The sequence below is a fragment of the Pipistrellus hanaki genome, assembly GCF_964339955.1.
Source record: "Pipistrellus hanaki genome assembly, chromosome: 14".
In the NCBI taxonomy this organism is placed as follows: Eukaryota; Metazoa; Chordata; class Mammalia; order Chiroptera; family Vespertilionidae; genus Pipistrellus; species Pipistrellus hanaki.
Window position 1 is genome coordinate 1,891,019 of NC_140516.1, and position 11,482 is coordinate 1,902,500.

At 65.5% G+C, this 11,482-nt stretch overlaps 1 protein-coding gene across 1 annotated transcript; it reads left to right on the forward strand.

Annotated features, from left to right (window-relative positions):
- Nucleotides 1-536: 536 nt before the first annotated feature.
- OPN4 (opsin 4) lies at nucleotides 537-8,701 on the forward strand (the record flags this gene model as incomplete). Its single annotated transcript, XM_084904382.1, has 10 exons — nucleotides 537-659; nucleotides 1,611-1,753; nucleotides 2,942-3,075; nucleotides 3,332-3,532; nucleotides 4,081-4,252; nucleotides 4,652-4,816; nucleotides 5,815-5,922; nucleotides 6,773-6,953; nucleotides 8,095-8,238; nucleotides 8,609-8,701. The coding sequence occupies 10 exons, from the start codon at nucleotides 537-539 to the stop codon at nucleotides 8,699-8,701; spliced, it is 1,464 nt and encodes a 487-aa protein (XP_084760508.1).
- Nucleotides 8,702-11,482: the final 2,781 nt, after the last annotated feature.

Consider the following 11,482-nt stretch of genomic DNA (forward strand, 5'->3'; position numbering starts at 1 on the left):
AGACACACACAATCACACACATACCCACTGACATGCAATCATACATACACATTCACACTGACACACACAATCATATATACATTCACATGGACACACACAATCATACACACACTAACACACGCCCACATGCATGCACGCAGTCACACTGACACACGCCTTCATACATGCATACCCACATCCACGTGCATGCACACGGTCACACTGACATGCCCCTTCATGCATGCACACAGTCACACTGACACGCACGCACACACTCACACTTGCTGCCTCAGCAGGGACCTGTGTGGAGGGCGGTCTCACAGAGCTAGTGCGCATGTGCACTCCCCGTCCTGCTGCTTAAAGGTGGGGACAGACCCGGAGCTGAGTCTCCAGTCGGTGACACTCCTCCTGTGTGCTTCACTGCACGCGCAGCGCTGCCAGCCACTGGCTGCAGAGCGGGCACCTGCAGACTGGCAGGAAGGAGCTGGGCACAGCTACCCTCCTGGGCTCCTGCTTTTGACTTTTCTGTGGGCTCAAGGCAGCCCACCCACCTCAGGATGAACCCCTCTTCAGGACCAAGAACCCCCTTGGACCCAGCCCGGGAGCCTGGCTGCACGGCCACCCCGGTCTCACCCAGCAGCACCTCCAGCATGGACCCCCCTCCGCCCCCCAGCCCCACGGTAAGCCGGGCGAGCGCCTGTGGGCACACAGCCTCCCCCTCCGTCTGGCCCCTCCTGGGACGCAGAGGTGTGGGTAGGAGGTCGGAGAGGCCTGTGCCTTGCTCTGAGCATGGGCGTGCCACTGGCATGGCTGAGCTGCCCTGCAGCGGGGCCTCTGGAGGAGAGTGGAGGAAGCCCCGCCGGAGGAAGGGGCTGGGAGCCACCTGCCCCTGGCGCCCCGCTTCCTGCGGAGGCTGGCTGCCCGGCCCGCCTCCCGCAGAAGCCGCTCACTCGGCGCTGGGTCTGTCCAGCCGAGGGGGACCTCCCCCTCATTCCGGCCACGCCCACACCTGGGGAGGCGAGGGGACCCTCCGGACCTGGGACGCAGCCTCGGGCTGGCAGGAGGGGTGGCTCCTGTAGCTGCAGAGGCCAGGGCAGGGTCAGGCTGGACCAGCTCTCAGAAGGGAGGGGGGAGGCGTCTTCAGAGCTCTGTACCGGCCCCTGCAGAGACTGCACCTCCTTCGGTGCCATCCTACCCAGTTATCCTGGGGGGGGGCACGCCTCTTCCCGGGGGCACTGAAAAGGAGCTCCACCCGCTCCACACACCCCCCCCCCCCCAGTCGAGGGCCTGGAACGCCATTGCCAGCTGCCCTGGGTTCGGAGCAGCCTCATGTAGCAGAGGGACCAGCTCGGCGCTGGCTCTGCCTTCTCCTCACCGGAGGTAGCGGCATCCCAGCCATGTCCTGGTGCCAGGCGGGTGCCAGTCTGTCCTTCAGCCTCACAGGGGAGGGAGCCCTCCCCGAAGCCTTAGCCCTGTGCCGGGCATGAGCGTTTGGGCTCGACTTTAGGGAGACCTGCCTTCCCGTTGCGCCAGCCCTGCCAGCTGAGCGAGAGGCGCCCCCGGAGCCTGCCCCCTCTGCAGGGCAGTCTGGAGAGGACAGGGTAACGGGCTCCGTTCTCTGACTCCCGCAGGCGGCCGGGGCGCAGGCCGCGGCCTGGGCCTTCCCCACCGTGGACGTGCCGGACCACGCCCACTACACCCTGGGCGCGGTGATCCTGCTGGTGGGCCTCACCGGGATGCTGGGCAATCTGACCGTCATCTACACCTTCTGCAGGTGCCTGGGGTGAGGTGGGGCCTGGCCACGAGGGCAGCCAGCCACGCAGAGGGCACACGCAGCACTGCTGAGCTCCCGCGAGGCCAAGGCCGGACCCTCCATCTTTAGGCCAGGAAGGGGGCCCAAAAGCAGTCCAGGCAGCTCAGGTGGCAGTGCCCATTGGGCCCGGGCACGCCCTCTGCCCAGGGCGACCTTCCCCAGGACCTCAGTTCCTGCCCGTCCTGCCTGCTGTCAGCTCACCTCCGCAATCACATGCCCATGGGCATCCTCCTGCCTCAGAGAGCAGCCCGTGCACCCGGCCCGGAGCCCTCAAGGCCCTCTCTAACCCCCTCCGTCCCTCCCTCCCTCCCTCCCCCCTCCCCCCTCCCTCCCCCCTCCCCCCTCCCTCCCACACCCGCCTGCTCACAGGCGGAATGGCGGAGACAGGCAGGCAGGGAAGCGGGGCCCTCGCTTCGGCTCTGAGCGGAGGTGGCGGCGGCCGGGCCTCCTGTGAGCCACGTCCTGCCTGCAGAGCGGGGCTGGCTCTCCCGCACGGAGCCCATGCCAGGGGGAGGGATGGGCCGCGCAGCGGGGCTGTGTGGGGCCTGCTGTGCCGCTTGCTGGGCGTGGTGATCCGGGGCCATACACCGGCGGGGCCTTGGCGCTCTCATCTGGAAAACGGGTGGGAGATGAGGGCCTCCTGTGGAGCCAGCGCAGCTCCGTGCCCGCCCCCGGCCCCTGGCCCCTGCCGCCCGGAGGGGAGGAGTGCTGAGCAGGCCCAGCCTGAGAGCGGACGGAGGGGGGGAGGAGGTGCCTGAGGAAGAAGGGGCACGTCCGCAGGGCCACGCGGGAAGAGGGAACTTGGCCTGCAGGGGCCGGGGAAGTGAGTGTCCGAGGAGGGTGGGGGCCGGGCACAGGGCGAACGGAGGGTGAGAGTGGACACCACAGTCTCCGCTCCCCAGCCTACTCTCCCTTCCCTCTGCCTGAGCCGCCCTCGGAGACAGGCTCTCGCTGCTCAGCTGCACCCCGGGCTCCACAGCTGCTTGCGAGGCAGCCAGAGACCCAGCTGCGTGTCTGTATAGTGCACACGAGTGCATGTATGTGCATGTGTGTGCGTGTGTGTGCGCGCGTGTGCGTGTGTGTGTGTGTGTGTGCCCGTCATGGAGGGGGGCTCCTGGCAGAAGCGTCCTGACAGTGCCGCCCCCACAGGAGCAGAGGCCTAAGGACGCCTGCCAACATGTTCATCATCAACCTGGCGGTCAGCGACTTCCTCATGTGCTTCACGCAGGCGCCCGTGGTCTTCGCCAGCAGCCTGCACAGGCGCTGGCTCTTCGGGGAGGCAGGTAGGCCCCGGGCCCGCTGCGGGGGCGAAGGCGTGACCGGGCTCCCCGTGTGCCGGTGCCGGGGCAGGGCTGACGGAGTGAGCAGCTGCCCGTTAGCCCAGGGGAGGTTCAGGCTCCGCGCGGAGGCTGAGCCGCGAGGAGGCGGGGGAGGCTCGGCGCACGCTGGGGAGGGGCGGCCGGGAGCAGCACCTCGCCCAGGCCTCACTCCCTGGTTCTGCGGGGCTCCTGCCCAGGCTGAGTCGGAGCCTGTCCGCAGGCTGTGAGTTCTATGCCTTCTGTGGGGCTCTCTTTGGCATCACCTCCATGATCACCCTCACGGCCATTGCCCTGGACCGCTACCTGGTGATCACGCGCCCACTGGCCATCGGCGTGGTGTCCAAGAGGCGGGCGGCGCTGGTCCTGCTGGGCGTCTGGCTCTACTCCCTGGCCTGGAGCCTGCCGCCTTTCTTTGGCTGGAGTAAGTGGCTGTGGGGGCCGGGGTGCGGGGGTGGTGGTCTGGGGGGGCATATCCAAGGGCAGGGCGGTAGAGGTGGGCTGGCCCGCTGGCAGAAAGGGTCCAGGCAGCTGCCTGAGCCTCAAGGCAGATGAACCTCAGGGGCCTGACTCACAGCAGGGGAAACTGAGGCAGCAGCATCAGCTCTCCAAAGATGACAGGGCTCCCATCCCTCAGTATAGGGAAGCCCATATGGTCCTGGGTGCGGGAAGGGAGGCGGAGTTCACAGGGAGTCAGACAGGCTGTGAGGGTCAGCAGCAGGAGGGTTGGCAGCAAAGGCAGTGGCCTCTGTGGGGCAGGACCAGAAAGTGGGCTGAAGCGGGAGGAGTAGGCCTCTGGGGCTCTGGTGAGGCCCCTGGCAAGGATGGGCAGCGTGGGCTTTGCCGGCTGGCTCCCCACCGCACTGGGCCGGCTGGGCTGCGGCCAGTGCTCCGGGCCCACAGGCCCCTGCTCGGTGGGGAGCCTGTGTGGGCACTGCCCAGATGCTGAGAGCCGCCTGCCCTGCCTCCCAGGTGCCTACGTGCCCGAGGGCCTGCTGACCTCCTGCTCCTGGGACTACATGAGCTTCACGCCCTCCGTCCGCTCCTACACCATGCTGCTCTTCTGCTTCGTGTTCTTCCTCCCCCTGCTGGTCATCATCTACTGCTACGTCTTCATCTTCAGGGCCATTCGGGAGACAGGCCAGTAAGAGCTGGGCTTGGAGGAGGGTGGGGGAGGGGGCCGTGCTCCTTCACTAGAGGCTCCCATCTGCGCGTGTGTGTGTGTGTGTGCGTGCCCGTCATGGAGGGGGGCTCCTGGCAGAAGCGCCCTGACAGCTCCAGATGGGCAAAGCACACTGAGCCCGGTGCTTGTGGGGCAGGTGTCCGGAGAGGTCTCAGGAGAGGGGTCTTCTGAGGGGCTTTTAGGCATGTCAGGAGGTTGGGGGTGGGGGGCAGAGAAGACACGGCAGGTGGAACCCAGCGAGGCAGCTTAGCAGGATGCAATGGAGAACTTTCGGGGTGTCAGGGCTGCCGGCTCAGGCCAGGACCCTGGCACCCACTGCGACCCGAGGGGGGTCAGACCCGGACTCTGCCCCCTCCCCAGGGCTCTCCAGACGTTCGGAGCCTGCGAGGGCCGCAGTGAGCCGCCCCGACAGCGGCAGGGGCTGCAGAGTGAGTGGAAAATGGCCAAGATTGTGCTGCTGGTCATTCTTCTCTTTGTGCTCTCCTGGGCCCCCTACTCCACCGTGGCCCTGATGGCCTTTGCTGGGTGAGCAACAGTGAAGGGCTGCGGGGTGTGAAGGGGGAGGGACAGAGGGGCTCTGGGCAGGCTCTCCCTCCCTAGCCCCAGCGCAAGCCAGCTGTGCTTACCCGGGAAGGCTGGCCTCCAGATTCTCCCCCTGCTGTGAGATGCTCCCCTGCGGGGCCCACCCGGTCCCCAGGCCACCCTCATGGGCATGGAGGGCCTGTGAATGGGGTGTCATCTCTTGTGTATGCATGGGGGCGGGGGGAGGCGCTCCCGCAGCTGGATGGGGCCTGAGTGCCTGTGAGGGCGCGGGGCCTGCCGGGGCCTGGCATCCATGGCTCTCCGGGGGCTCTGGTCCCTCTCCAGCTGGGGCTCCGGCCCTTATGGCGAGAGCTGGGGACTCTGATGTTTGCAGCGTGGACGCAGGCCAGAGATCAGAAGCCCTGGCGAGGCAGGGAGAGCTCTGAACCCTGGGCAGTGGTGGGCGTGCGACCGCCTTGCACACGGCCGCCTGTGAAGTCACTCTGGGAGCCGGCAGCTGCGGCGTCAGGGCTGGGTGCGGCGTGGGAGGAGCTGAGCAGAGGACCAGCGCCCAGGGGGTGATGAGGGTTTATTGCTGGCAGCACGGGCTCCAAGGGACAGTGAAAGCCTGCCTGGCACATCTTCCTCCTAGACCCCCTCTCACTGCTCTCCCGGGCCCTGTGGCACTGCAGTCCCACCCCTGGGGCTGACGGCCCGCTGGTTGGCCTAGCACATGTGTCAAACACAAGGCCCGCGGGCCAAATCCAGCCCACCAGGCCTTGCAATGTGGCCCGCACCGTGCTGTCATCACTGCACTCCGCTGTCAGTTTATGACATTGTCAGTTTATGACTGTTCAGTAAACCATTCGGCCCGCGATTTAGGCTGGATTTTAGATTTTGGCCCCTTCTCTGATTGAGTTCGACACCCCTAGAGGAAAATGCCCGAGAGGCGGTGGGCGGGATCTCCGGGGAGGAGCGGTGGCACAGCTTCTCTGTCCTAGGTACGCCCACGTCCTGACGCCCTACATGAACTCAGTGCCAGCCATCATCGCCAAGGCCTCTGCCATCCACAACCCTATCATCTACGCCATCACCCACCCCAAGTACAGGTGCAGCCCCGGGCCCCAGGCCACCCTCATGGGCATGGAAGGCCTGCGAATGGGGTGTCTTTCCTGTTTCTTGTGTGTGCATGGGTGAGGGGAGGGGCGCAGCTGGGACCAGCCGGTGACAGAGGGTGGGCCTGGGACCTGGGGCCACAGTGACCTGCTGGCGCTCCACCTCCTGGGGCTCAGCTTGGGGGAATCAGGGCTCCTGGGCACGTCTAATCCTGGCGGGTGTCTGGAGCCGAGGCCAGAAGGCAGCCGGAGTGGCTGATGAGCAGCACTGCCCCTTCAAGGAAAACCCCCGACAGCGACCCCTGGACAGAGCCGGCAGGGGAGCTCCCCTCCAAGGGCACTAGCAGGCGGGCATGGTGCTGCCAGAGTGCTCCCGCCCAGCAGTCCTGCGCACTGGCCTCTCCCGCCAGAGGCCTCGGTGCTCCCTTTTGCTGGTGGAGTCAGTGACCCACCCTGTGGGCCAGCCGCAGCCTCAGCCACTTCAACCCCGAGTCCCCAAGGCAGAGACGTGCTGGAGCCGAGCACCCGCTGAACCTGCTGCTCTAAGGCTCTCCCTCCATGCCCATGGCCCAGCATCTGTCTGTCTGTCCCCAGTCCTGTGAGTCTGTCCATATCCTTCACCTCAGCATCTGCCTGTCCTTTGTCATCACTTCTCATGACTCCCAGTGTCTTTCTGTCTGTTCCCAAGACCCCATCATTTGCGTCCATGACCCCAATGTCTGAACTCCCCATTTCCTGTGGTTCTCTTCCCACCCCCTCAGCCTGTACCAGCCCGTCTACTCATCCCCGTCTCCTTGTCTGTCCTCTGCCCACACCTCTGCCTAACCCGCTGTGCCTCCTGCAGAATGGCCATCGCCCAGCACCTGCCCTGCCTGGGCCTGCTGCTGCGGGTGTCCGGGCAGCGCACCGGCTCTTACGCCAGCTACCGCTCCACCCACCGCTCCACGCTGAGCAGCCAGGCCTCAGACCTCAGCTGGGTGTCCCGACGGAGACGCCAGGAGTCCGTGGGCTCTGAGAGTGAGATGGTAAGAACGCTGGGCCACCCCTTCCTCAACCAGGCCAGCCTTGGGCCTCCGGCCGGAGCTGCCGCCGGAACTCAAGACCCCCAGGACACTGGGACATGGTGGAAGCGCCCCCAGCCCAGCTCCGTTCCACTTTCTCAGGCGTCATCCTCCCTGACGGGGAGGGCACAGAGAGGCAGCGGGCAGGCCCAGGCCACCCAGCAGCAAGGCCAGAGCTGAGCAGGGCTTTCCCCACTCCGGGGTGTCTGCTCCAGGCCGGCACTACCCCTCAGAGCGGGGTTCTCAACTTCCTGATACCGCGACCACAGGTTGAGAACTGCCAGCAGGGTCGCCTGAGACCATCAGAAAACAGATATTTACATTATGATTCATAACAGGAGCAAAATTATACTTATGAAGTAGTAAGGAAAATAATTTTATGGTTGGGGTCACCACCACATGAGGAGCTGTGTTAAAGGGCCACGGCATTAGGAAGGTTGAGAACCACCGCTTAGAGCCACAGATGGAAAAGACTAGCATCTCTGGGCCCAGATGAGCCTCCAGAGACAGATAGGAGCTGGCTCAGGGCCCTGTTCTCAGCACGGAGCCCGTCCTCCGGGAGCCCTGAGAGCCCACAGGTGCAGAGCAAGGAGCTCAGCCTGGTGCAAACCTCAGCTCCATCACGCGCTGACCGGGAGCCTGGCTCACCCTCTGACCCCTGTCCTTCCCCGAAACAGTCGCCTCCATGTCCACAACTGGCTGGGGTGCCACGGTGGATACAGACCCAGAGCCTGCTGCCCGCCTCGGGGTCTGGAGCTGTGATGCTCTCTGAGTCCCTGGCAGAGCTCCCTGATTGGAGGCCCTGTCCCAGCCACGCCTGGCTCCTCTGCACTGTGCCTGCAGGCCCTCCCCCTCCTCCCACTGCCCCCTTCCCGGGGTCTCTTCCCTGAACCACTGCAGCCGGAGACATGGAGGAGGGAAGCTCATTTGTCAACAGAGGTCCAGAGCTCCCTGAAGACACACCCTTCCCACTTCGTTAGAAGGCGCGCACACACTGTAGGGATTTGGCGACCAGTATACGGGCCTTACCCAAGTCCATATGGTGGGAGGATGGAGCAGGCCTGGGGGAGGGGCGGGAGCAAACTGCCTCCCTCTCCCCTCCCAGGGCTGGACGGACACAGAGGCGGCGGCCATATGGGGGGCTGCCCAGCAAGGGAGCGGCCTGGCCCCCTGCGGTCAGGGCCTAGAGGACATGGAAACCCAGGCCCCTGCCCAGTCCCTCGGACACGCAGCAGAGGATCCCCGGAAGGTGATGGAGACACGGGCAAGGAGCCCAGGGGGTGCCGGGAGAGCGGGGCTGTCCTGTCCCCCAGCTTCCCCTTCCCACCTGGTGGGCCTGGGAGTCTAAGGCCGCCAGATGCGCTGAGCAGGCCTGGGAGTGTCTGTGACTGTGGCTGGCACATGAGGCAGCCGTGGTGGGGCCTGTGCTGGGACAGACGCTCACATGAGTGCTCGTGTGTGACCTGCACCCGCACACGCTGTCCCTGCCACACACGGGGCGGAGCGCCCCCTGCTGGGTCTCTCTGAGCTCTGAGTGTCACCAGGTACAGGGGTGCGGGCTCTGCAGCTGGAGGCAGGCGTACTGGGTGGGTCCTGCACGCGTGTGTGCTCGCTGTCAGGCCCTGGACCAGGGTGTCGCCAGAACACAGCGGCTATTAAAGGAAAGCCAGCTGTCAGCCAGTGCCTATGGAACGGAATGTGGCGGCGATTAGAGAAGCCGCATTCTGGAACATGGAAATGCCACACGCACAGGCCCCAGGCTGCCCTCCCCCACCGCCCTCACTCCCCCACACAACACCCCAGCTCGGGCTTTCTCGAGCTTCCCCAGCAAGGCCAGGGCCACAGCACTTTTCTGCCCTTCTCCAAGGGCAGCCTGTCCCAGGAGGGGGCGCTCCTCGGCAGGCTCCCACAGGTGCCAAGCACCGCCACTGAGGACCAGCACACAGGTGTGGAAGCAGCGGCCAGTCCCAAAGCGCCCGCAGGTGGGGGGGGGGGCGCGGAGGTGCAGGGGGTTGCCAGGCAGAGTGGGGAGCCAGGGTCCAGGCTGAGGGAACAGCCGGTGTGAAGGAGGGGCCCAGGGTCACTCAGGGTCCTGGGACACAATGTTGCCCTGTGACCTCAAGCAGCCAAAGGGCCTGGGAGCTGGGGGAGGGGTGGAAGAGGGCAGGAGGGAGAGGAGCCTTGGAAGCCTCTCAAGTGCTGCCAGAGGGCTCTCCAGGCACAGGCTGTAGGAGGAGCCCGGGGGAGGGGCGTGCTGCCACGGCCAGTCCTCTGTGTGGTGCACAAGGACAGGCTGAGTGAGCTGCAGCAGAGCCCGAGGACACAGTGTTTCAGCCACAGGACAGAGGTGTGGAGGAGCAGAGGGAGGAGGTGTGGAGGAGCAGAGGAAGGAGGTGGGGGAGCAGAGGGAGGAGGTTGTGGGGGAGCAGAGGGAGGAGGTGTGGGGGAGCAGAGGGAGGAGGTGTGGAGGAGCAGACGGAGGAGGTGTGGGGGAGCAGAGGGGGGAGATGTGGAGGAGCAGATAGAGGTGTGGAGGAGCAGAGGGAGACGTGGAGGAGCAGAGGAGGAGTGGAGGAGCAGAGGGAGGAGGTGTGGAGGAGCAGAGGGAAACGTGGAGGAGCAGAGGGAGGAGTGGAGGAGCAGAGGGGGGAGGTGTGGAGGAGCAGAGGGAGAAGGTGTGGGGGAGCAGAGGGAGACGTGGAGGAGCAGAGGGAGGAGGTGTGGAGGAGCAGAGGGAGGAGTGGAGGAGCAGAGGGAGAAGGTGTGAAGGAGCAGAGGGAGGAGGTGTGGAGGAGCAGAGGGAGGAGGTGTGGAGGAGCAGAGGGAGATGTGGAGGAGCAGAGGAGGAGGTGTGGAGGAGCAGAGGGAGGAGTGGAGGAGCAGAGGAAGGAGGTGTGGAGGAGCAGAGGGAGGGAGGTGTGGAGGAGCAGAGGGAGGGGTATGGAGGAGCAGAGGGAGCAGGTGTGGAGGAACAGAGGAAGGAGGTGTGGAGGAGCAGAGGAAGGAGGTGTGGAGGAGCAAAAGGAGGAGGTCTGGGGGAGCAGAGGGAGAAGGTGTGGAGGAGCAGAGGGAGGAGGTGTGGAGGAGCAGAGGGAGGTGTGGAGGAGCAGAGGGAGGAGGTGTGGAGGAGCAGAGGGAGGTGTGGAGGAGCAGAGGGAGGAGGTGTGAGGAGCAGAGGGAGTGTGGAGGAGCAGAGGGAAGTGTGGAGGAGCAGAGGGAGGAGGTGTGGGGGAGCAGAGGGAGGAGGTGTGGGGGAGCAGAGGGAGGTGTGGAGGAGCAGAGGGAGGAGGGTGTGGGGGAGCAGAGGGAGGAGGTGTGGGGGAGCAGAGGGAGGAGGTGTGGAGGAGCAGACGGAGGAGGTGTGGGGAGCAGAGGGGGGAGATGTGGAGGAGCAGATAGAGGTGTGGAGGAGCAGAGGGAGACGTGGAGGAGCAGAGGGAGGAGGTCGGGGGAGCAGAGGGAGGTGTGGAGGAGCAGAGGGAGGTGTGGAGGATGCAGAGGGAGATGTGGAGGAGCAGAAGGAGGAGGTGTGGAGGAGCAGAGGGAGGAGGTGTGGAGGAGCAGAGGAAGGAGGTGTGGAGGAGCAGAGGGAGGAGGTGTGGAGGAGCAGAGGGAGGTGTGGAGGAGCAGAGGGAGGTGTGGAGGAGCAGAGGGAGATGTGAAGGAGCAGAAGGAGGAGGTGTGGAGGAGCAGAGGGAGGAGGTGTGGGGGAGCAGAGGGAGGTGTGGAGGAGCAGAGGGAGGAGGTGTGGGGGAGCAGAGGGAGGAGGTATGGGGGAGCAGAGGGAGGAGGTGTGGGGGAGCAGAGGGGGAGATGTGGAGGAGCAGATAGAGGTGTGGAGGAGCAGAGGGAGACGTGGAGGAGCAGAGGGAGGAGGTCTGGGGGAGCGGAGGGAGGTGTGAGGACAGAGGGAGGTGTGGAGGAGCAGAGGGAGATGTGGAGGAGCAGAAGGAGGAGGTGTGGAGGAGCAGAGGGAGGAGGTGTGAGGAGCAGAGGAAGGAGGTGTGGAGGAGCAGAGGGAGGAGGTGTGGAGGAGCAGAGGGAGGTGTGGAGGAGCAGAGGGAGATGTGGAGGAGCAGAAGGAGGAGGTGTGGAGGAGCAGAGGGAGGAGGTGTGGAGGAGCAGAGGGAGGAGGTCTGGGGGAGCAGAGGGAGGAGGTGTGGAGAGAAGAGGGAGGAGGTCTGGGGGAGCAGAGGGAGGAGGTCTGGGGGAGCAGAGGGAGGTGTGGAGGAGCAGAGGGAGGTGTGGAGGAGCAGAGGGAGGTGTGGAGGAGCAGAGGGAGATGTGGAGGAGCAGAAGGAGGAGGTGTGGAGGAGCAGAGGGAGAGGTGTGGAGGAGAAGAGGGAGGAGGTCTGGGGGAGCAGAGGGAGGAGGTCTGGGGGAGCAGAGGGAGGTGTGGAGGAGCAGAGGGAGGAGGTGTGGAGGAGCAGAGGAAGGAGGTGTGGGGGAGCAGAGGGAGGAGCAGAGGGAGGAGCAGAGGGAGGAGGTGTGAG